The sequence below is a fragment of the Microtus pennsylvanicus genome, chromosome 7 (assembly GCF_037038515.1).
Source record: "Microtus pennsylvanicus isolate mMicPen1 chromosome 7, mMicPen1.hap1, whole genome shotgun sequence".
Lineage (NCBI taxonomy): Eukaryota > Metazoa > Chordata > Mammalia > Rodentia > Cricetidae > Microtus > Microtus pennsylvanicus.
In genome coordinates this window covers 65,281,585-65,308,058 of record NC_134585.1, presented here as the reverse complement: position 1 = coordinate 65,308,058, position 26,474 = coordinate 65,281,585, and the positions used below count along the sequence as shown (strand labels likewise).

General features: G+C 40.1%; 1 protein-coding gene across 1 annotated transcript in view; it reads left to right on the top strand.

The window, feature by feature from the left end:
• Negr1 (neuronal growth regulator 1) overlaps positions 1-26,474 on the top strand; it is a 690,101-nt gene that overhangs the window by 279,034 nt on the left and 384,593 nt on the right. Inside the window, exon 2 of the mRNA XM_075981026.1 lies at positions 420-652. Within this exon, the coding sequence (XP_075837141.1) occupies positions 420-652 (233 nt within the window). The remainder of the gene's footprint in view (positions 1-419; positions 653-26,474) is intronic.

The following is a 26,474-nucleotide window of genomic DNA, read 5'->3' as shown; positions in this document are numbered from 1 at the left end:
GCGGTATTTCACGTAAAGTGTGTGGACTTTGCTTATATTTTGGAACCATATAAACAGAGAGAGAATGGGATGAGAGTTTGGCTCTGAACTGAAGGACAGGCACATACATGCACAATAAATTTTATAAACATGGAGAATTGTACTGAGCATCAGTAAACTGAGCCTCAGTGCACAGTGCATCCAGGATGGGTGAGCATCAGCAGCTTCACATCTCCTAAATGTATGATATCACATCTGCTACTCTGTTGCTATTCACTGCGTGGAAAGGACATGCATAACAAAGATGATATCATCCATTCTCATTTTGAATAACAGTTCCGTCTCTCTCTCCTCCCTTCCCTCTCTCCCTTCTCCCTCCGCCCTCCTCTTTCCTTCCTCCCTCCATCACCCTCACCCTTCCCCCATCCCTCCCTGTTTAGGTGTTACTTGGAGGATGGAGCTTCAAAGGGTGCCTGGCTCAACAGGTCAAGTATCATTTTTGCTGGAGGTGACAAGTGGTCCGTGGACCCTCGAGTTTCCATTTCCACGTTGAATAAAAGAGACTACAGCCTGCAGATACAGAATGTGGATGTGACAGACGATGGCCCGTACACCTGCTCTGTGCAGACCCAACACACGCCCAGGACCATGCAGGTCCACCTCACTGTGCAAGGTGAGTGCTTCCTGAGGAGCTGCTGTGGAGGGCTGAGCCCGAAATGTCTATTGTTAAGATACCAAAAATGTGTGTCTTGTATGTTTCCAGGAGGGCTGCCCTGTGAAACTTGATGTGTGAAATATTTAATATTGATATCGAGATGACTCAGAAGCAGCTACCAATATTCAAAATGTTGTCGTTATCCTATGAATTATCTTCTAGGTTCCATTAAAGGATAATGGCTATGTAGATCCAGGAATCCCCACTTACAAGAACAAGCAATGGCCATTAATGCCACATTACGGTTTTTGTATATGATATATTACATATCCTCCCTGGAGTCATCTCTGAGATAAATCTTGGGGAACCCATAATTGGTACATTAAAATAAATACTTAAAAACCCAGAGCAGATAAGTTGAGAAGTGAAAGCCTTGTGAATTGTGGGTGGTAACACTAAAAGTCACCTTCCCCAACCTTCCTACACATTGCCTCTCCGCTTGCATTTGAGAGACAATGTGAGGTGTAGCTTTCTGGAATAACTCAAGTTAGATATAAATAGAGAGTCATTGGAAAGATATTCCCTGGTGCCTTTTGATTGCTTGAACTTCAGCGGATACCAGTGCTAGTCAACCAGTACTCTGTAAATACACATTTTTTGAACTTTCATACTTATCTGTGAGAGCCCGAGTTCGCCAATGCAATCACTCTTCAAGAAAACATAGGACCGTGATCAGAGAGGGTGAAATTTGCATATTTTTGCACCTTACATAATGCACTTGTCCTTAAGTTTATATGTGTTGGCTGCATGGAACATTTTGCTTTCTGGATCTCAAAGTGAAGCTGAGATCCTCATGAGTCAAAGTAGTAATGGAGTGAATGACGGCACGGTCTACTCATGTGGAGGCTTTTCTCTTCGGGCCACCAACTCACTCCCAAATCATGACATGGAAAATTGTTATCTTTTTTTAACTTAGAATTACCCATATCTATTAGTCTATGCACTGCCTGTTCTGCTTCCCTGCCTCCTCTGTGTCTAGCTGGCTCCTCCACCTGACTGTGTGGCTTCATTTTCTCTCTACTCACCAGACCTGACCATCCCTCCTCTGCATAGCTGTTGACCTTTCAGCTTTTTCCAGGGGAGGGGAGAGTAAATATTTGGATGACAATGCATAAGGCAGTGAAGCTGTGACATTGGTTTGTCCTTTACAACCTGTACGCTTCCAGGCTGCATTTCTCAATATGAAATGCATCCTGATTTTATTCTCTATCTTCCCATGTCACACACCTGTGTGCAAACTGGACAAGGGGACTGGTGCCCTTTCCCAGCACCCATTTAATTCCCTTGGTGTTTGTTTTCAACCTTTTTTTTATACTGCAGAGACTGTTTTACACAGTTAAGCACTTCTAAAGAGCTTGTCTGCCTTCCCAGATAGTTTCTGTAGGTCATTTGATGATCATGAACTTCTGAGCAGTTAAGAATGAGCTTGCTGAGTGCTTGTCAGTATATTTTGTTCCTTTAGAAATAGAAAAAAAAAATCCATGCAACTGTTTTGAAGGTATGCCATGAGATCAAATTAAAAGCTAATAATTTTACAGTATTTATGAACGTAATTACTTATTATAAGTTGATTGACATGTGGGCCATTTTCCAATTACAGTAATAAAGCTCATGGAATACATTAATAGGCTTGTCAGTCAACTCAAGAACTAAATAAATGCCATAAAATGTTAATCCTGCTTAAGTTACATTTCTTCTCAATGAGCAAAAATAAATGGATAGTCATAGACACTCAGGCTTATCTGGATAATTTTGAAGTATATGCCCTTTGCCAAATGATTTATCTATCCTTCATCCACCAAGATAAAGAAACTGAGCAACTGAGGCAAGAATTCATCGGTTTCCTCTGTCACACACCTGTCCACAAACCTCATTTTCATTGTGTAGCCTTCTAGTTAGGAGACCTAGATTTAAAACATTATTTTAGAAGGTAGACTAAAAACAAAAAATAGAGGTTCTTATGAACACAGAAACAACATGGGGAATTTATTGCTGCTGTTGCTGCCTTTAAATTATGTATATGAACAAATAGAACAATAGAGGAACGAGCACATATTAGCCCCACACTGAGGGCCAATTTGTTGTAGAAGGCTGCTTGTTTGTTTCCTGACTGCCCAGACTCCCAATATAACCACAAAGAAACTATATTAATTAAATCACTGCTTGGCTCATTAGCTATAGCTTATTATTGGCTAATTCTTACATCTAAATTTAACCCATTTCTAGTAATCTGTGTATCGCCATGTGGCTGTGGCTTACCAGGTAAGGTTCTGGTGTCTGTCTCCAGTGGGACTACATAGATTCTTTCTGACTCTACCTCCTTTCTCCTAGCATTTAGTTTAGTTTTTCCCCTTTAACTCTACTCTTTTGCCCTATCTCAGGCCCCAAACAGCTTCTTTATTAACCAATGGTATTCACAGCATACAGAGGGGAATTCTACATCAAGCACAGAGGTAAAACTCAACACATCTGAATTCTATTCCCAAATTTCCCTTAAAAAGTGGATAATTTAATAACTAATAGTATTCTGACTAGAAAAACTATTCAAGCCACTTGAGTTAAACTCATACACCCATGAAATTCAAAGAATGTGATGTCATAGTTGATATTAATACAGAAAATTAGCAAATGTGGTCAATAGAAGGTTAATTTTTCATTGATTATATACAATATATAGTGTGGATAAATTGAAATCTCTAGTCATGTGAATTTTTTGACCATGTGAAGCAATGCTAACTAAGAATAAAAATACAAAGGAATGAAAGTGTAGTTTCAAGTCACAAATCCCAGTGATGGTTCTGGATGATGGGAAATGGAAATATAAATCATACTTTTTTGGATATATGACTTAATATTTTCTACTTTGAGCATTCCAAAATGCATAAATGAAGGTGTCATGGAGGAGTATAGGTACACAAGAAAGTGAAAACAGACTCACTGAAATGGTGGCTTCTTCTTCCCAAAAGGCTAAAGGAGAAGAGGTGAGAACCCAGGGACCCAAATAAAACACCCAAGCCAGTACAGCCCATTGAAGGGACTTTCTAGTCTTAGGCCTCTTCTATCCTATGGTGATGGCGCAGACAGATACTTTCCCTTTCTCAGTGTGATCTCCTCTTTTCACAACATTTCAGTTCTTCATGTAAAGGAATGAATTCAGCAATCCTCTAGACAATTGCCCTCATCCTTGTTACACAAAGAGAAGATTGGACATGGTGCAAAGATGGCACACAAATATATTCCATGTTAAATACTCATTTATGGAATTTGATCTTCCAGTGTGGGCCTGGTACCTAATTACTTTCCTCCTTGTGGCAGCATTCTGAAAGTACACCTTCTATTGGCTCAGGATGTCAGAGGCATCAGACAACATGGTGGGAAGTTTGTGATACATTAAGGCAAAAGTGTCCTCAATCCCTCTGGCCCCAACATCATTTCTTCTCCCTCTTCTGCTGGGTTCCCTGAGCTTTAAGAGGAGGGACTCAGTGGAGATCTCCAATTTGGGCTCTTTCTCCACCTAATGTTTGGCTGTGGGTCTCTGTATCTGCTTCTGTCAGCTGCAGATGGTAGCCTCTTTGATGACAATTGTGTAAGGCACCAACCTATGAGTATACCACAATATCATTAGGAATAGTTTCATTGACATGTTTTGTTTGGGGGGGGGGGTTCTTTCTTTCTTTGTTTTGTTTCGTTCATTGGTTGGCTTTTGTCAACCATGTTTGGTTCTTTCCTAGGTGTCTGGGCTATCCAGCCTCAGATTCCTGGCCATCCAGGCATTTTCAGATGTGTGCTCTCTCTATATGACAAGGGCCTCAAATTGGAGGAGTCATTGGTTGATTACTCCCTTGAGATCTGTACCACCATTATCCCAGCACATCTTACAGCTCAAAGAGATTACAGGTCGTGACTGGGTTGGTGTCCCAGTCCCTCACCTGGAAACCTTGTCTACCTACAAAGAATAGCTGGTTCAGGCTCCAGACCCTCCATTACTAGGAGTCATCTCAGAGAAGTGAACCTCAATTGAGAAAATGCCTCCAGAAAATCAGGATGTAAGCCGGCAAGCCTCTAGAACATTTTCATAATTAGTGATTGATGGGGGAGGGTACAGCCCATTGTGCTGGTGACATCCCTGGGTTGAGCAAGGCATGAGAACAAGCCAGCAAGCAGCACTCCTCTTGGGCCTCTTTGTCAGTGCTTGTCTCCAGGTTCCTACCCTTGTTAGAGTTCCTGCCATGATTTCCTCCAAAGATGGGTTAATGTGTGTAACTGTAAGGAAAACAAATTCATTCCTCCCCAGCTTACTTTGGGTCATGTCGTTTCATCACATGAAATAGTAACTCTAATTTAAGACAGAGTCCAACATCTTCTGTGGTACTTGAGGAAAAATTTTAGTTGTAAATCCTTATGAAAATAAAAATGTAATTGTATGCTTGTCACAAAATTGATATTTACATTTTATAAGGGGTGAGAGAAGAAGAAAAAAATAGTACAAGCTAGATTAGAATCGTCCAGCATCTGGGGTACATGGTGTGATAATACAAGACCCAGTGGTTACAGAGAGCCCCTGCTCTATGTTGTCATTTGAGGAGACTCTGTGGCTTCTGTGGAAAGACTTTGGTTTCCAGTGTCCCTAACTCCCTGAAGTTGCCTTGGCCACCCACGATTCACCCTGTGGTTATATGCACAACTATCTTAAAGGCTGTCTATGTGGACACAAAACCTGCCATCTTTCGAGCAGGCTCCTAGGTCTTGCTTTGAAATCTGTGGAAAAGCCTCTGTGACCCCACAGTTATGACATGTTTTATGTCTGCAAAGTCGACTTCATGAAGATAATGTCAAGATCTGTTGCCAATGTGACATCTTCTTACTGCAGCTTGTATGAAGGCTATGTCAGTTTCTGAATACCTGAGTATAGGAGCCAGAACAATCATGTAAAGGCAGTTGCTTGTCAAGAAAGGCCCTCCAGGCAGTCTATGCTGCAGAGGGAAAGGCTTCCACATGTGCTGACAACTCTGCACCCTGCAGCCTGCATTAGATGGGGTCTGCTGAGGTTCCGAGTGCACCTCAGACATCTCTGAGATACTCCCATGAGAAGGACATGAATCCTTCTCTGTTGAACTAATTTCTTTGTCGGCCATCATCCTGTGTCCACAGATTCCGACCACCCATTTTCTGGGCACACTGCTTTTCATTTACTTTATCTCTGCTTTTTAAACTTAATTATCACCAGAGACATGTCTGAAAGTGAAGAGCAGTCACTACACCAAGTCCCAAATTCTATTCAAATTCATGTTTTCTTGAGTTCTATATTTAAATTCAATATAATTAAAAATTTTAAAAACACCTAAGACATGGAAAAAATATATGGTTTCTGATCTTCATTTTAATACAGTCTTATTGTTTCATTCTCTAAGATTTTTATGCTGACCAAGGCCCCAATCAGAAAAAAACATTAACTTTTTAAATTTTGAAACTGTGAGTGGGGTGTCCACAGAGGTAAGAAGTATTAGATCCCATGGAACTGGAGGTACAGGTGCTTGTGAGCTGCCCCACATGTGCTGGGAATCATACTTAGGTCCTCTGCAATATCAGGGTATACCTTAACCGCTGGGCTGTCTCTCTGTCCTCTGTTAGCACAAACCTTTACTGGTCAAGGTACTGTCAGAATTTTGGGTTCTGAGTCTCCTAAAATTTCATGTTACCCCTCCTTACAATATTCTAGGTCTTATCTAGCCTGAATTTTTTAAAATCCTCTCATAGGGCTGGAGAGATGGCTCAGTGGTTAAGAGCATTGCCTGTTCTTCCAAAGGTCCTGAGTTCAATTCCCAGCAACCACATGGTGGCTCACAACCATCTGTAAAGAGGTCTGGTGCCCTCTTCTGGCCTGCAGACATGCACACAGACAGAATATTGTCTACATAATAAATAAATAAATAAATAAATAAATAAATAAATAAATAAATATTTTAAAAAAAAATAAAATCCTCTCATAAAGCACTATACAGCTTCTGAAACAGCAATGAACCAAGTCCTGGAGCCAATTTTTCACATTAGTGACTCATCTCTGTGGCCAAAGAGAAACACGTGGGGGGATCACTTCTGTTTTCCTTTTCAAAGTTCATGGGTCTTTCACTGTGAGATGTCTTGGTAGAGAAAAAAAAAAAACATTCCCATCATGGAATTCAAGGAACAGAGGACAGGGATTGAAAGATGCCTTCCACCAGGACACATCCAATGACTCTTATCCACCAAATAGGTCTTGTCATCCCTCAAGAATTTCATAACGCTATAAGTCATCAATGGTTTGAACCATCCACTACATCAGAGCCCTCATGATCTAATCATCTCTAAACAATGCCTCACAGCCACAACCAGACATGGGCTTCACTAAGCACCTGGGTTCTTGTCAATTCGATCAAACTGTCCCAAAATATTAACAATCTTTTAACTCTTTCTGGAGGATATATTCTAGGTACCTTCGTGAAAACACGTAAATCTTAGTTAGAATGACATAAGGCTCTTGTCATGGGCATCTCCGGGTTCTTGGAATGCAGGCAGCAGGCAGCTGACAGCATGGGGGGAGGGGGGGCACTTTTGAGGATCATTTCCAATTCAGACTCATCAGGGCCTGCTTAGAGGGCCCAGGAGTCAATTCATGGATTTAAGGCAGTGAGCACAAGACATTTTTCCTGAGCACACTGTGAGATAAGTATCCTGGCCGTGTCACGTTGAGTGCCTTCTGAAGCAGCTGGCGAGTGTCCAGTGCACAGAGCAGCTCTACTCCCTGTCTCTGCAGCTCTGTCTGCGTCTTCACTTTTGTCACAGTGGTCAAGTGCAAGGGTCTTCCCCCCATTCGAATCCATGGTTCTCCCTTCTTTCTGAGAGTTCTACACCGGGATCCGTAAAACTATAACAATCTTGAGGTTTGTGCTTGGCCGAGACAATGTTTGGCAAATGCATTTGGGAAGATAGAAAATTCAAATACCATGCATTATTAACACTTTTATTATGGAAAGGATTTTAAGTGGCTTATAAAGAAGTATTTATTCTTCCAGAACAAACAGAAGAAATAGGAGCCAAGATAAAGAAAGTGAGAGTGAGATGTAGTCAGAAGTGCACCTACATAGTAAAATATCTGCGATATATATCTATATATATGCATTATGAATATATATGTGTGTGTGAATATATTAGAGTGTCATAAAATATTTAGCCCTGAATTTCCTAGCAGTCAGTACAGGGAGGAAAACAAGATCAACTGTTCATTTCATGGTCCATAAGGTTAAACACTTTCTTCTTGTCCTGATCCTGTTATTGAGAGAGAAAGAAGCTTCTCGGAGACTCTTCCAGACTCTCATGAAGTCAGGACCATCTCAGCAGTAAGGAAAGCAGGATGCGTGTCAGCCTCTGGGTCATTCATTGCAGGGAAGTGAAAAATTAAATAAGTAAAATTCAATAAGATACCATTTTAATAACACAGAGATATCTGTTGGTTATTGTCTTAACCTAGAAATAAATCTTAGAACCTAATGTTCTCCAGGTGACCTTCCAGCAGCTCATTTATCTTGGTGATTCTTTCATGTACCAAGTGCAAGGGTCTTAAAACTCTACTTAAACATTGAGCTTCAGAAAAGCACTATTAGTGTGGACATGGATGTAAACCCATGGTGTTTAAAGACTAGTTCTTCTTAACTCAGTGCTAATGACATTTTTGTGAATGAGAAAAGCTTGGCTGTGCACAGCAGGGCCAGTGACAGCACATGTGGCTTAGGGAGATACCTAAAGAGCAGCCCAGTGCCATGGCCTGCCTTCCCAAAAGGTTAGGGAGATACCTAAAGAGCAGCCCAGTGCCATGGCCTGCCTTCCCAAAAGGTTAGGGAGATACCTAAAGAGCAACCCAGTGCCATGGCCTGCCTTCCCAAAAGGTTCAATAGGGAAGAAAATCCTAGCACTGAAACCACAGGTGTAGACACTGGGTGCATCAGGTCATGGCAGCCCGTCCTCTGTAGCAGCCAACACCTCAAACTTTTCTACAAATAACAAGAAGAAACAGAGAAAACTTACCAGCACGAGGAAAGCATACTAGAGACCCCACGTTCATGGATGGCACTTACATGACCCCACATTGAAGTTTAGTTTATATACATGGGGAAAGAATATTCATGCCCAGGAGCCCAGGTTAGATATGACTTGAAACACAAAGAAATGGGAAAATATTCCTAAGGCAAGACAGTATTTTCAGTATAAAAGCAACCAGTCAAATAGCTAAAGGTTAAAAATATCAGTTGTTTCATAAATTTGCTGAATGCTATCTGTTTAGCCCTAGATCCTTTACCTTAAGGCTTTATAATCTCATGGCTTGCCAAAAAGCTGACAAAGTTACACAGTAGGCTCCTAGACACAAGACAAAGCTTAATACTGGGAATACATCTGCCTTGGCACTCTGGTATTTGTACACAGTTTTCTCTGTGTACAACTGTATATAACTGTTGCTGGTGGTCTGTGAATTCCCTCTGCCCATAATGAGATCACATCCTCATCTTTACAGCTTAGATAAAAAGGTTAAATAGTAGAGTAAAATATGATGGCTTCCCCACCTCCATTCTGAGGTACTGGGACTACTATGAAATATCTAATATTTGAAATATCTGGGACTTTGTTGTTGGGGTCATGTCGGATACCAATACAGTTCAGAAATGATGCCCGACTTACGAATCTTTGGGTAGTGTCTTTTCGGTCCTTTTGTGAACTCTACTTCAGCTGAGCTATCACTAAAACCCTCCCAGTTAGCTCAGGTCTATCATCTGCACTTAGAAAAAGCTCATGTTCTTAGGCAATGTCCTTTTGCATAACTACTAAAATGTAAAACACATTGGTTGGCATTTATGGCTTTCCCTTTCACACAGCCCACCCTATGAGAATAGCTATGCTTGTAAGGCAAGTTGCCCAGATCTGCTTCTAAGAAACACTCTTCCTTCTATTCAAATGCACCTACATAACTGAAGTTGGTTTAATTAGAACAACTCACAAAAAACAGTTAATGGAGGTATTTTTAGTAAAATCCTTATTTAAACATTGGTTTTATCCACAAGATAAATTTTCTTCTAAGTATTATTTCTTTTATATTTTTAAAAGTAGGATTACTAAGCATTAGTTTTCTATAATTGAGATAAAAGGACAAAATTGAAAGAGGATTTATATCAATAGCTGATATTTTTCTTTTGCAAAAAATTCTTCTGTAAGTGCCATTTTTCTCCACTCAAAAATTAGTTTGTAAAAATTTAAATACTAACAAAAACTCTGATATTAGAAAACTTTTGCTAAAGATCTATAATGTACTAATCACCATATATCAGTGACTCTCAACCTTCCTAATGCTGTGACCCTTTAGTATGCACAGTTCCTCATTTTCCCATAACCCCCGGGCATAAAAAGTATTTCTGTCGCTAGTTCATGACTGTAATGCTGCTACTGTTATGAACTGTAACTAGTCACGAGTATTTTTGGAGAGAGATGTTTGCCAAAGGGGTTGTTACTTACAGGTTGTAACCACTGCTCTGCACAACGTGCACATGTGTTGGTGTGATTTCTTATAAGTTTAGCTTCGGCAGCCCCTCTTGAGTCATGTAGCTGAAAGTGGGGTCAGAGAAAACCTTGCAGACTTCAAAAGGATTTTGATTGTGCAATGCCCACATTTTAATTCTAGAACAAATCTCACAATGACTTTAGGGTTTGAAACAGCTCTTACCTTTGTTGCATCACGTGAGTTCACCACAGTGTTTGCTCTGAGCACAAAAAAAAAAACCAGCTCAGACTACTACACTGTTCTTCAGAATGTAAGTGTGAAATTAGTGTATCTGTGGATTGAACTTTGTTAGAATATTTGATTACGAAAGTGCTGTTAGTGTTGCCTGCTTAGGCTTCATAAACAACCTTTAATAGATGAATATCAGCTTGCAATCCGGATAGAATCTCCAGCAACTTCTGAAATTAGATAAGTATAGTGTTGCCATTTTATACTACATATTTATGTGAAGAGGATAACATGTTCAGAGTCAAAATATTGGTCAACTCTGACAAAAGGTGAAGATACTTACATCCTGGTATATAAAATATTCACTTGAAATTTAATTCTTCATGCAAAACTAAGAAACACATCTACCTCATTAGCATATGATGTTTCGTCCTTAAAGCTGATGAAATTATAGTCATACTAATAATTCTTTTAAAGTGATTTTTTCTAATTTGTTGTCAGTAATGTTTAAAAATATACCTACTTTATAAACCTCTCTATCCAGAGCTGTAGGAAAGTTCCCCAGGTGGTATAAAGAGTGCAGGAAACTTTGTTACAAATGTTCATGCTCATTTGACAGCAAGAGACATTGGAATAAAGCTATCCAAATTGTATGGATAGACAACACATAGTGCAGCTCCCATATGATGTTTTATAGAAGGAAGTGGAGATAATGCAAAATATGTGAAAGTAATTCCTTTGCTGTGGACAGTTTTTGCCCTGCCAAGTCCTATAGCCGTTCAGTCCCAAAGAAACACACAGAGGCCTATATTAATTATAAACTGTTTGTCCTATTGCTCAGGCTTATTATTTACTAGCTCTTACAACTTGAATTAACCCATATTTCTTGTCTGTGTTCAGCCATGTGGCTTGATAATCTTTCCTCAGTGCAGCATTCTCATCTTACTTCCTCTTCATCTGGCTGGCGACTCCATCTCTGCCTTTCCTCTTTCTAGAATTCCCTTAGTCTGGTTGCCCTGCCTATACTTCCTGCCTGGCTACTGGCCAGTCAGTGTTTTATTAAACCAATATGAGTGACAAATCTTTACAGAGCTTTCTCAACATCACTTTGCTACCTAGGAACCGCCCCAATAAGGAAGGTCACACTTCAATGCCTTGGCACCTTTATGAGCTTGATAATAGACTGTGGAAGTGGCAGAGGCAGAGGCCAGTGGGTTTTATTATTTGTAATTAGGGCTGATCAGAAGTTCTGCCTGTGTCTTCCATCTCTTTAAGTTTTCAGTCACTCTGCTAGAATGAAGTGACAGTATCTGGGAATGGGTGTGCAGAGAGAGGGATCGTGATGCAGCCCTCATTCATCTAGAGACCAAGGAAAACGGTGCTGCCGTTTCTGATAACATATACTTCAGAGTACCATTTGAATATATTTTAAAGCAGTTAGACTTGGGATGGAGAGAGAACCAAGGAATTAAAAGCCCTTATTGCTCTTATAGAAAACATAGTTCCCACCACCCATGTGGTGGTTCATGCTCTCTTTAACTCCTGTCCCAGGGGATCCCATGCTTCTTCTGCCCTCCTTGGGCACTGGATAAACAGGGAGCATTCATGCAGGCACACACTTATATAAACAAAATAAAATGAATTTCAAATAAAATTTTTAGTGAATTTTAGATTAAATATTCAAGAAATATTTTCGGCCATTAAAACCTTTCAATGGCAAGTGGATATCTATGACAAGTTTTGAGACTCATGGCTTAGAAAGTTTCTTATCCTTAGAACATGGCTTCACATGTCTATGTCTTCTTGTGTATGTGTGTCTGCATATATGGCTGTATGTATACATTCTTATGTGTGTGTATTTTCTGTGTATATGTTTGTGTGTGTACATGCATGCATGCATGCATGTGTTTGTGTATATGTGTCTGTGTGTGCATGCATGCATGTGTGTCTATGTATATGTCTGTGTGTGTACATGCAAGAATTCATGAATGTGTGTGTGTGTCTGTGTATATGTCTGTGTGTATGCATGCATGCATGTGATGTCTCTCTGTGTGCTAACACTGATTGTGTTTTGCATTTCTATTCTACAATGGTTATTTTTTCACTCATTTTATAATATCTTATTTTTTTCCTAAAAAGGAGAAAAATAACCATGTTATACTTGTCAAATCCTAATGCAAAGTGCACTACTGCTATGAAAATTTCTGCATAAATAAAACATTACCAAACATTACCTGCCCTTATTTCAAAAAACTCTGCAAATAAAACCAAAGTCAGTAGAATAAATTACCTTCTCCTAGGATCATTGTAACATGATTTCATCTCTAAAATACTATCTGTCTTTCTTTCTCAATTCATATGTGTAATTAAGTTGTTACTGGAGGTGATTAGGATCTTGCTATTTTCTTTAGTTAAATCTTTAATGCCAGGCCTCCAATAACCTTTTGGGGGGGCAAAATAAAATACATGAGAGGAGAAGAAAAACTGTTAATTATATATAGTGTGTCTTTATGGGTTGTGACAAATAAGAATTTACTGTGTGCAGTTTTAAAAAGATGTGCAGAAATGTCCACTGTCAGAGTTTACTTTGGAGAATTAGGGTGACCTCTGCCTCGGGGTCTGCAGCCACATTCATGTCCCCTCTTATCCCTCAGTGTCTTCTGAATAGTGACATGGACAGAGCAATGAGAAGTCTCAGGGAAGGTGGGCTGTGCCAGCACCCAGCTGCCAGCTCTCCCACCCTCTGTGGTCATGAACTAATCTGAAGAGTGTGAGACCTGTGCCTCCTGTCTCTGTGTTCTTAGCAGACATTTCAAATGTTGCATTGGCATGCAGCTCCAAAACGCCCTGCTCCGTCATTGTCTCGACTGTTGGATAGGAACCAAGGTTCTGAGCCCTTTTAACTCACAAACATGTTGGATAGGACCTGGGAAATGAGGATTCAGCCACATTTGTTGATTGGGCACAGGTACATTTTTTTCCTCCCTGGATGGCATTGTGCCAGCCCATTGCTTAAGCTGACTTAATGTAGAGATTCTATCTTTAAGGCATTAGTACCAGGAATGCTGACATAACAAGAAAAATTTAAATTCAAGGGATTAGCCTTGCATTTATGACTCGACTTGCTTATTTTCACTCCAGGTCCTGCATCTTTATCCCCTGCTAATCCTTAGCTATTCACAAATACAGACTGGTGATTGCACATTGAAGTAAAAAATAATAATAAATGAGATACCAGCATTTGACAAAATGTCTTAGCAATGCTGTTTTCTTTGGGTGGAAAAAGAAATGCTTTACATAAAACAGAGTTAGTTTGAAAGGACATAGCCAAGGGCCTTAGAACCAAACACAAGAAGAGAGATTTACATTGGAAAGGCGCCAAAGACACACAATTAAAATTTCTCTCAGTCCTACTCATTATTGCAGTTTTCGCTTAAGCACAAGGATGGAGGAATGCATTAAAAAGCTGGGGACAGGATGCTGAAGACAAAAGGGACAGAATCCCAAGTCATTTGTCACCACAGAAATCCATTTGTCAAATTTGCTCTGTGGCCTGTGTCTGCTCTACTTAGCAGTCTTCAAAAGAAGCACAGCCCACTGCTATGGTTTAAATGAACAGGGTCCCCATGAATTCACGTGCTGGGCATTCAGTTCCCAGCTGCTGCTGCTGCTGCTATGTGAAGGGTGTAGAATTTTAAGGCCTGGAGCCTCACTGGAAGAAGGGCCGGGCCGTGAAGTTCATCACCAGGCCCCACTTCTGGTTCATTCTGTGATTACCTGCTCCCTGCTTTTGCCAAGAAGTACCCCAGAAAATGTTTTAATTTAGTAAGCACCCATGCCACACCTTTTCATCTGACTATCTGACAAACACAAATAACATTGTGTGAGGCAACAGGCCTGCCAACCTCCTGCCTGGAAGCACCTGTCTCTCCAAGGTGTAAACATAAGCTCGTGCTTGGGTTTGCAGTGGAAATGTCAGGGAGAGCTGGACATTAAGACATTTCTAGCAGCTTCCCATTCACCAAACACATTCAGAGAACATTATGAGTTTCTTTTGTCCAGAGAGAGAGAGAGCCTTGTGCAAGCAAGCCCTTTCCTCTTTCTCTGTGAATCAAGATGCCATAATTATTGCCCCCATTGATTCCTAGGGATTTCCATTTACCAGGATAGACAATAAAGTTAAACTAAAATATTAGTAAAATTAATTACTCTCTTTTCTCCTGGGGAAACTCTATGCAAAAGGGGGATGTAATAAATTCATACTAATGTTAAGATTTTGAGCTAGACTAATTGGAAATAATTCCATATTTTGAACTCAAATTACTACTCTAAAATTAGAGAAAGCTATTGTGCACTGACCTCCATCTACTTCTTGGACCCACCTGCGCTCTTCTCTTGCTCTGTGTTTCTACCAAGAGTAGACCCCAGCTTACAATTTTTTTCTGGGTTTGGGGAAGTCTCACTCAGAAGAGGAGACAGGCAGGCAGGAGGAAGTAAACTCTGAGGCCAGTTCTTGCCTCCTCCCTGAGAAACAGGGCTCCTGCATGACTGTGCTGAGCCCCAGCTCTGGCTGGACAGTCCATCCTGCCTCAGGCACAACTCATGCTGGACTAAGGATGGAGCCCTAGGCAGACCTACCCTATGGACTCTGGGTTGCTTATGTTCAGGGATGTCAACTGTTCCTGTCAGCAAACCCATGCTGTCCTTCCCTCCCGCATGTTCTTTGGGGGTTTTCTTCCCTTGAGAAACAGCTCCCTTTTAATTAATACTTGGGTTGTTTCTATTTGGATAAATGACTTCTGGTTGGTAGTGATTGAGGGTTTCGGTATCTCCTTCCCGTCACTGTTTTCAACAGTCGTGTTACTAAACCTTCTATATAGGCATCTCTTCTATGTAAAGGTAATTTATTTTTCACATTAAAGAAAAGTATATATTGTTCCTAGGTCTAATAAGCAAACCTAAAAACAAATCTTAAAATTAAGTACATATATGTTGAGAACTCAGATTTACCAAACTAATTATCAGAAATTAAGATAAATGTAGGAGGAAAGTTAAAAGTATGCATAATTATTAAATGTTGGCATTTATGTGAGTCTTGGGCTTCTGTTTATTACCTTTCTGGGTGTAATTATCATTAGCATTTCAGTCGCTTCTTTAATGAATATTTGAGCTACAAATACAATGTGGTATGAATAGAAAAAGAAGTCTTCCATTATATGCCCTGATTGCAACTTCAGGAAAAATCCCCCAAGAGGCCAACACAGTGTGACTCTAAGTCTGTTATCTACCTGGAAACTGGGGCTGACCAGAAATATTCTGGCCCATGATTTTTACAGCTGCACCTGTGCCTTCTGGGTAAAACATTGAAGAGCAACTGGGGACTTTTCTCTGACAAAGAGACTAACTGAATCTGGGCAGGAGCTCCTTCACCACAGCACATTCTCTGGGTGTTTTCCCATGCTGGATGTTACTGCAGGTGTTGAAACACAACATACAGATTGAATATTTTTTTCAAGGAGCTTAAGCCCAGGCATGATTCCTAGAGCTGGAGATCAGTGAATGAATGGATGTGAAGAGGATTAGGTGGTGTAACGGCAGGACAGACATAAGCAGTAGACCACATTTGATGCAGGGTCTTCATGATGGTTAGTTTAATTGCCAGTATCAAACAACCCGAAAATTCCTGGAAGGAGAGTCTCCAAGAAGATGGTGTAGATCTGATAAGCCTGCCTGTGGACCTGTAAGGGAATTGTCTTAACTCTCTTTACCAGTGCGAGAACACTTGGATAGAACACAGGCCACAGCAGCATCCCTTGGACTCTAGCAAGAGAAGCCATCAGTGTAGTAGACCTTTCTGTATTCATTTCTCTCTGCTCTTCACTGTAACTGAATACTTCAAGACCATACCACTGTGACCCCTGCCCTCCCCTCATTCTGATGGGTTGTAACCTGGAATCATAATAGGAATAAACTCCTGTCCCTCCTACATTCCTTTGGTCAAGGTCTCATCTTGGCATCACCACCAATGTTTGCGGTCAGATAATTGGTGGAGAGAGAAATTTAATTATAATAAATGAAAGTCCAGGCTCTTCTTGGAAGTCACTCTTAGAGATAATAAATGATACAAAGCTGAATGGGCAATGACTTTAATATCCTGAAGGTGCCAAGGAACCATTGAAAGTGTGACATAAAACTGACAGAGGGGATGAGGGCTTGGGGACAACTGGAGACAATGAAGGTTCTTCAGTCATTGGGAACAACATCGCTAGGGGTGTGTATACAAGATCACCACAAGAGGAATGCCCAGACACATAGCTCCAGGACATCATGATGCTGGTGAGGGTCTGAGAGACATGGATGAGGGAGACAGTATAAACCTGAGATTGTAAACAACTTTTTCAAACCCCAAAAGAGGTTCCTTGATTGCTGCTGTATCTCTTATTGCAGATAATGAGAAAAAAAATTTACTACAAAAAAGCTCCATATTGTTCCAAATAAGGAAATCTAACTTGAAATTAATAGATTCTTTAGCCAAAAAGTGTTAAAGTATAAGTAAATTGCAGTGTTTTTTTTTTGATAGTTTCTTTCTCCATAACTAAGTGGCTATGGTTTTATTGGTGATGATGATGATGATGATGATGATGATGATGATGGAGATGCTTTCTAAGCTTCCAGCAATAAATTCAATTTAAATCTTCTATGCTAAGAAGGAGGAAGAGAATATGGGCCCAGAGAGAACTTGGTAACAGTGAACAACTTATCAAGGAGACATAGCATTAGGTGTATACAGAGCTAGCTCGACAAGGGAGGTCACTACCTGCTTCAGCTCTCTGATAAAGAGGGAACTTTGGGCTAGAGGGGATTCCGTGTGTATCTTTTTCACATGAGCCTAGAATAGGAGCGGTGTGTCAATTGTTTTGATGTGGGTAGAATAAGTGTATGGTCGAAATTTCTGAGGAAAGGGTCCCAGTTGGCCAACCACTCACACAGTACTGTGAGAATTAGTGTACAGACCTTGAAAGTGGGGGAACGGGTGTAGGGCAGAGAGGTGTAACTTCTGAATGAGAACGTGGGGTAATGAACTGGGATGTTGGTCGACAGGTACAGAAACATGCTGACTGCCAAGCCTGCCAAGCCGAGCTCCATCCCAGCCCCACGTGGTAGGAGAGAATTGAGTACTACAAACAGTGATCTGGCTTTCTCATATGTGTCCTGCTATGGCATGCATGTGTCTGCATAAAAACAGTAGATGAATAAATACATATAAAACTTTTTTTTAAAAAATGAGCTCTAATGTCTCAGTTACACCTAGTAATTTTCTGAAATCTTCTGGATCAAGCTGTGTGGGAGCCAGTTACCCTGGCTTACTAGAGATACAGATGCTGTGAATTTTAATCGATCAGCTTGACCCTAGCCCTTGTCTGTCATATGGTCCTCACTGAGCAAACAGTAGAATGAAGTGTAGTGACTTTGGCTCTGGATGTTAGTGGACTGGGGTTTGAGTGACCAAGACTGAAATGTCAGGCCAATAGGAAGCAGAAAACTCACCCGATGAAACAGATAGCCATCTGATGGTGTGTAACCAGAAACTCTCTGTGTGTTCTTTCAAAGTGCCATAGAGTCATCCTTGAAGCTTTTGACCTACTGAGATTCCTGGATATAGCTCCATTGCGAGTCTGTCTAGACAAATGGAAAAAACAGAAACAAGTTGAAGAGGCCTTGTGGTGCTTGGAACAACTGTCAGCAGGCAGCAGACTTCCAGGGCTCACCTGTTGTCTAGAGCATCGTCTGCTCCACACTCCTAAGAGGGTTTTCCTGGTCTCTAAGGCAGAAAAAGTCCTACTTTTTTAGATTTGGCTAAAGTTTACATGGTATAAGCTCAAGGACTAAATGACTTTGTGTCTGTGATGTACTTTTTTTTTTCGGTTTTTCGAGACTTACACAACAGAAAAGTCTTCCTAAGTATTCAATAGTGCTGCTTGTAAAATGTGTTATGATTTGATTGTTGGGTCTGGATGTAGTTAATAGATTGCTGTGGACCATACCGGGACCTGAGGAAGAGGACACCTCCATACTTCTATGGAGAAGATGAAAGGCATGAACTGTAAATTGCCTGAACAGAAAAGTACCTGAACATTAAGTAGGAGCAGTTCCACCAAGAGTGTACCTAACGCAAGTTTCATGAATGGTGGAACGGTCCCAGAGTAGCGGTACTTAGTGGCCAGAGTGACATCCGTGTAGGTGTCAAATGATCCTGAGAAGTTTATAGATGAGGAGAGCATGTACAACCTCAGTAGAGTGTGCTCAAGTACATACACAGTTAATATAAAAATGTGCACTTACATAGGCTTGATTTTCATGAACTTCGTCATCATGGCAAAAGCATGTGTTTTCCAAACTCATGTGGGTTTTGAGGAGTCCTTATAAACAATGTCAGCCGTTGCTGCTTCTATAAACTCTATGACTTCCTGCAAATGGGTTTCCAGTTAACTTACTTAGAGTCAAAATCTTCAGGTTCCCTTCATTTATATTCAGTGTGGGAGCGAAAAGAAAAGGGATTCATTTAATTAGCAAAATTAGTAACACATCAGCTCAATTTTAATGGCTGAAATCAAGGTTGGATGTAATCTTTTTATGGTGAGATTAGACCAGGATTGTTATGAAGAAAGGAAAACAGTATATTCCCGCTGTGCTGTTCTCGGGACTGTTCTGCCTCTATCAATCATCCGTGGACACAGACTGTGACATGGTTTGTCCGGCACAGAAAGAGTTAATTTCCTACTCAGGTTTGGCATTTCAGAATTATGCAGTAGGTTGACCATAAGCACTAGTCCCCAGAGTCAAAAATATCTCACAATCTTCTTATATTGTTGAAATTAGAATGTTATTGTTTCAAATTTAACCATTCTTATGTTAATGGCAGAGGATGATGGTATTGTGATCAACCCTTCAAAAAGAATCATTTGGCACTGAGGGATTAGAGGCCCTGGGACAAGCTGGGAAAATGCCATCTTGCAAACACTGGGGGGGGGGGTGCAGATGAAGGCTCCATCTGCCTTCATTTCTGTTTCCTCCAAGGAAATACTTTGTGTTCCTCGGCTCTGCACGATGCCTTAATGACTCAGGAACAATGAGCCTCAGGAATGCCAGCTCCTTTTTGTTGTTGTTACTTTGCGTGTGTATTATCTATTCGTGTCTCTTAGAAGATTAGAAAGTGCTGAACAATTAAAAAGAAAACAATTAGAATTTGAGTCAGGATAAGATAATAGAAGGAAGAGTCTAATAGGCCAAGGAAGTCATTGGGCCTTGGATCTTCCTTCCATTAATGCAAGAACAGCATGGTGATGTCAGACACAGTTATGAGTTTAGAGGTGACAGCATGCAGGATGCCTTTCTTTTGTTTTGGATAGTAAACAGCAGCAGGACATGCAGGAAAGAATCATGGAAATGCATGGATGTAGGTTCCAGTCTGCACAAGCATGTTAGCTACTTTCCTGTTGCTGGAATAAAACCCTATGACCAGGGAGGGTTTATCCAGGCTTATGGCTCCAGAAGGATTCCATCACCATCATGACAGGGAGCATGGTGGAGTAGGCTGCCAGGCATGGCACGAGAGCAGGGAACTCGACGCCCATCATGTCTGCTTGGCAGACAGGAAGCAGAGAAGGCACACAGGAATGGCACAACTCCTTTAGACCCTAAAGCCCCTCCTCAATGACACAATCTCCTGCCAGGCCACCCTTCCTAATCCTCCCCAAACAGCTCCAACAAGACCAAACACTCAACTGTGGGAAACTTACAGGAGACATTCACATGTAAACCAAGATACGAGAGAACTATAAAGCATAAAAGAGTTAAATATGGTCTAATGAACTGTTAGAGAACATGCTTTAAAATCAAACAGTTAATATATTTTAATGAAAGGTTAGACAAGATTTTAGAAAAAATGAAAATTATCATAAACTCTATAAAGATACAGAGAGATGTGCACATAGCATACCTGTTTATTGATCATTAATCTCTCAAATATATATCATTGATATGCCTACTTTAGTATCTCCCCATTTGTCTATCATCTAAGCACCGTGTCTCTATATATCTTCTATTTATCATGTCATCAATGATGTATCTATGATCAATCATCCATCTGTCTATAGATCATCTATCTATACTTATCATGAGTAAGGATCCTATTCCCATTTTTCAGGTAAGTGTGGAAAAGCTGGACTTTTGCCCAGACAGAGAAATAGGAAGTAGCAGAGAGGAGCCTGGTCTGCATGTCCTCCTCCTCCCACGCAGCTCATTTCACTGTGCTGTGTTTTCTTCTCTCTCCTCTCTCTTTAAATTAATTATTTAACTTATGTATGTATCTTACATATCAACCACAATGGTTTTCTTCTATTAAGAAAGTCATAAAATAAACTTCTCCCATCAGAGTGAAGTTTAAAGTTAGAAAGCTCGAGAGAAACTCCTGACCATTATCCAAAGCTCCAGAAAGTCTTCATAAAATCTCTCAACCTACTCTGGAAGCTTAGGACTTTGGTAGATAATCCAAATACAACTTTGGATATAACTTTTAAATGAACTGAATGGTAGACATTGTTGTCAAACTTTATAATTAATTTTGCTACTTAAAATGTCTGGACCTAAATTCCATTCTACCATGGTTAACACCATCATCTTTAGCAAACAAGTAGAATTAGCACCATCAATCAAATTGTTCATTCTTCTGTAAAATGACAATAACGTGCTTGACCTTGGACTGCTGGTCCTCCATAAAGATATAAGTACTTGATTGACCCTAGATTACAAAACTGGTTAGAACTGAAAGCCTTTATAAGATATCCCTGCTTGTGAATGTCCTCAGCACTAGAATCGATGTCTGTGAAATATTGAGACTGATGCTGTATTTAAAGAGATGCACCAGAATTTACCATGGTGTCTGGCCTCCAGGGCCTGTTTCGTTACCACAGAATGAATGAGAGCCTCCACTGAGTGTCAGCTGGGAAGCTTTTTGTGTCTGAGTTCACGGGGATATATGGAATAAAATCAATGATGAAGGAAAGAAATTTTTCAAACACGATCCTGTCCTCTTCCATCCGTTAAGTTCACTTTCCATCCCCAATTGTATTGTTCTCCTGATCTCCTAACGGACTAGACTGACTCGGTGGCAAACCACTGAACCACCTCTGTACAGAACAACAGTTGATGATCCCTCTCAAGCATGTTTACGATTTCAGATACAATATTTGTTGTTTACAGTTATTAGATCTTTCTGATGCCTCCTTAATATTAATATATTGATTCAGTCTTCATAATGTTTGTGAAGTCTAATTTGTTTTGCAAATCTAGCCAAGGGAGACTTACATTTAGAACTAACAAGATAAATCATGAGAACATTTGTGCAAAGTGGAACAAAATAAATATTTAAAGGACTTTTAAATGCATGCATCCCCCTTTCCAGTTAAAACTGACAGCAGTCACTCTCTTAAACTGCAAGCTCTTGACTATGATGTCAGTTTTGAATATAAAATTGCTCACCTGTTCTAGCTACAGCCATTGTCCTGTTCAACTTCAGAAGAGCAGCAATGGGGAAAATACAAAAGAAAGAGAAGAAATTTCTCTTGAGTTCATGTTGTTGGGGGCTGCTCATTTGTTCCCGGCTTCTGAGACCCAAAATAATCACACAGAAACTATATTATTTGCAATACTGTTTGGCCAATAGCTTAAGCATATTTCTAGCTGGCTCTTACATCTTAAATTAATCCATTTCTGTTACTCTTTATATCACCACGTGACTATGGCTCACTGGGTAAAGTTCTGTCAGGTGTTTGTCTCAGGCAGGGCTACATGAGTTCCCCTGACCCCTACTTTCTCCCAGCACTCAGTTTACTTTTCCCACCTAGCTCAATTCTGCCCTACTACAGGCCAAAGGGGCTTCTTTATTCATTAACCAATAAAGGCAACACATATATGGAAGGACTTCCCATACCAAGTTCAGAAGTGTTTTGTAGTGATTAGCCAGCAACAAAACTACTATCATCGATGAAGCTGAGGAGCATTAAATGCTGGGTGTGTGTGCAAAGGTGTTGAAAATGGGACATTCAAGACCCTGGTCAGTTTCTCCACACCCTTCCTCTTTCAGGCTCCTGGAAAATTCTTTGAGGGAGAAAAGCAAGCATCTACCCACAGGGGATCATGCTTGCATGTTGCACAGCACACAGCAATGCCATTAAAATGTTCTCTGTTAGCAGAGTGCTTCCTCTAGGGCTGTGCCACTAGAGCCTTGAGGCAAAAGTTAATGGTTTCTGAGAGCCCTGCAAGCTGTTTAGAGGGAGCTCCAGTGTCTCTCCAGGTCAGAGTCCTGAACCAATTACCCTACTGAAAGTTGTATGTTTTTTTTTTTAACTTGAATTGTACCTGTCACCAAAAATTTCAAACATAATACCCTCTAAAGAAAAAAGATACAATAAATAAATGAGGAGGACCTGGGAGATGACTCCGTATGACAAACACTCTACGTACAAGCTTGAGGACCTGAGTGTTAATGCCCAGAACACATGTAAACAGTCGTGTGTCAAAGCATTTGTCTGTAAGCCCACTCTTCCTATGATCTTCATATCTCTGCTCCTGCATGAATGTGTGCCCCCAAATACCCACATGCAGCTGTGTGCACATGCACACACACATATATGTGAATACACACACACATACACATCATTAAAAAAAGCAGTTGGCTCATTTACCTGCTGAAAGAAAATAATAGAAACACAGTCTAAGAAATTAATGTCTTCTCTAATAACCACAAAAACACACATGGATTTATGTAGAATAGAGAGTACCAATCATTTATATGATTCCACAGGTAGTTAATAATTGTAATAATTTACAATGCAGTTGTAGGGTTGGAATGGACAGACTTTGGAGGCTCACACAGTTAACAAGACAAGAAGTTCAGAATGTGGTCATTTCCTGGTCTTCCCCTCTCCAAGGCATTTGGAGGAGTCCATGAAAGTCCATAAAACACTGCCTTGATCCCTTTAACTCCAGGCAGTTCCCATTACTCTGTGTTTTCTTTTCTGGAGTTTCATCTTTCAGTTGTGACACATTTTCTAAACTTGTTTCAGCGTTTTATATTTTGCCATAATTCAGGTTTGTAGCTTGCATTCATTTTTCTGAAGAGTTCACATTATACTGGAGGGCGGGTCACTCTGGAGAAGAGCTGAGGCAGCTTCTGTGGATGACACATAGGAGTGCTTCTTTAGGGGAGTGCTGCCTGCGGGACCACTTGATAGCTCATTCAAATACTCTTGGCCCATAATTTTATATAGCTTCCAAATATATCATTTGATGCTCCCAATAATGACCAAATTCAATATTCTTTATCAATCAAACTAACATATTGACTCTGATTAAGTAAGGGCCCTATGCCTTCTAGACTAAGAAGCAAGGAAGCAGAAGCCAGACCTAGACTTTTATAGAAATGCCGGCTTTGGGCCATGTGCTTCATCTGAATTGAAATGTGTGAGTGAGTGCCAGAATGAGACTGGTGGCTCCTAAAATTGACAGAAAATCAGCATCTTCATAAATCCAGCCAGCCTCCTCCTGAAGGTCCTCACTGACTGCCCCCAAGTATGGGGATGAGGAGGGTGTAAAGAGAAGCTGGTTTAAATAGCCATTTAAATCTAAGCAACCAATGGAGCAGAATGTGAAATAATCACTTCTCTTGATCTCATGCCTCTTAGTAAACTGGAAAGAGTTAATAGGACAGATACTTCCAGTGAGAATGCTAAAAGGAAAAATCCTTAGACAAATTAAATTTGATAGTGCTTATTTGACCAGAGAAGGGCTCGTCAACACAGCAGCTTTATGAGGGTGCCAAGTTCCCATGAGCAGCTTAAATCACAGATTTTCTCAGCTGGACATCAAAGTGCGTGAATGCTGTAACGATAATAACTGCCATGATTTTCACTTCTACTGATTCTATTTACGATGGTTCAATGAAAGAACAGAATTACCATGAACCAATTTCCTTAGTTTGAATGATATAGAAACATGAGTAAAATCCTTTACCTAGAATATTATGACATGGGAGTTCTATTTTTTTTTGGTTCATATGACATATCTCATTGAAAATATACTTTAAAATGAAAGAAGTATTTCTGTATATATGCAGAAGAAAGAAATGCTGAGGCGCGTTTTGAGTTGTCCATCAATAAGTACTTTGCTTGATCCACATGAACACCTTCCCACACATCTCAAACTAAATGTTTGTTTCGTATCTTTACACTCAGAACACAGATATGGAAAGCACCTTTCAGTGAATCCGAAAATGCCTTGGTTAAAGGGAAAGTCCTCTCAGTGTCTTGAGAACATTCTCATTCTGTAGAGAACTGAGTTGTCCAGTGCAGTGTTCTTTGATTGGCTGCAGTAGAGAGGAACTGACTAAAACTAGAAGGGAAGGATTTCAAGATGGGAGACTGGGCAGAAGAAACACTAAAATGCATGCAATCTGCTGTCAGATCTCATTTCTGTGTCCTGTGAAATGTGGACCTCAGTAGAAAAGGTTGCATTCAACTGCATCCTGGTGTCAAATTTTTTATAAGGTAGAGCTAAAGGATAGGAAGCAAATGCATTGAGCTCCCAATAAATGTGACTGTCCACTAGGGAGTCATCGCAATTCCAGGCTAACTGTCAGTCATGATGTGTACAGTAACTGCTTTGTGATGACTCCGCCCCCTTTAAGGGCAGACATTCACAAATCTTCTGGAGAAGATACCTCGCCTCTCTCTCCAGATCCCACATTGGAAGAGAGGGGAGCTAAATCCCCAGTGCAGCAGTTGGAAGTTTTAGGAAGATTTCTGCTTCCCTAACTTCATATCAATTGACAGCAGACTCTGTCCTGTGGCAGCCAGATCATCTTTTATTTAAAGTTGTACAGATGCTGAATACCACAAAGCAAGCAACTTTGTTTTGAAAGTAAGACTAAAAATATCAAATATTGTTGTCCATTGGGTGGAATTGGCATGTCAGAGTTATTAATAGTGACAGCCTACAGGGATAGAGTGCATTTTTTGATTAACAATATAAATTAATTTCATTAAACAGTATCTACTGGAGAACCAGTTATTAATAAAAAAAAAACAAGTTCCATCTCCCTGGTTTTGTATATGTTGATGGATACAATTGCTCCCCTCAGCAAAGCTACAATTGCTTTTGTTCCCTGAGGCACAGCTTCAGAGTGGATTTCATTTTGGCTAGATAAAAGATACACTAAAGGACTGTAATATAATACACAGCATTGTGATGACACGGAGTGATCGCTGTGTGCTCTCATCCTGTGCAGATAGGAACAGCCAAGTAATAAATCAATTTTTATTAAATGAAAGAATGAGACGCATACAAATTATAAGTGCAAAAATCTGCTCTGTGGACTAACTTTAAAGTCGATAAATAATAGCATGCAGATTATATGTATCCCTGACTAATGGAAAGAAAAAAATGCTGTGTATACATAGGCATACAGGAGACAGAGAGAAGACATCGAGAAAGATGACATAAATATAAATGTATAGATAGACATAGAGAGAGAGTTGGGAATTAGAATATTACATATGCCAGTATACTTGGAGATTATATACATGCACATTTTGAAATCTGACTCTACATAACAAAACACACATATGTGTGTGTGAGTATATATATATATATATATATATATATATATATATATATATATATACATACATACATACATATTATAAAATAAATTTGGACACTCCAAAATATATAGCTGATGACTTTTACTACAGGATTAAATCTTCACCCTAGGCACGGGATTCTAGGGATTTTTTTATGTGAAAGCCTGAAATCACACCCATGCTCATTGGCTGATTTGAAGATAATAATGTCAGACATACTAAGTTAGTGAGCTGCCATTAATGTAGAAAACTTTTTGTTGAGTTTAGTGAGTATTTTAGTGTGAAGTACATAGAAATAGTGTCAAAGCTAAATCCCCTCTATAGTTTT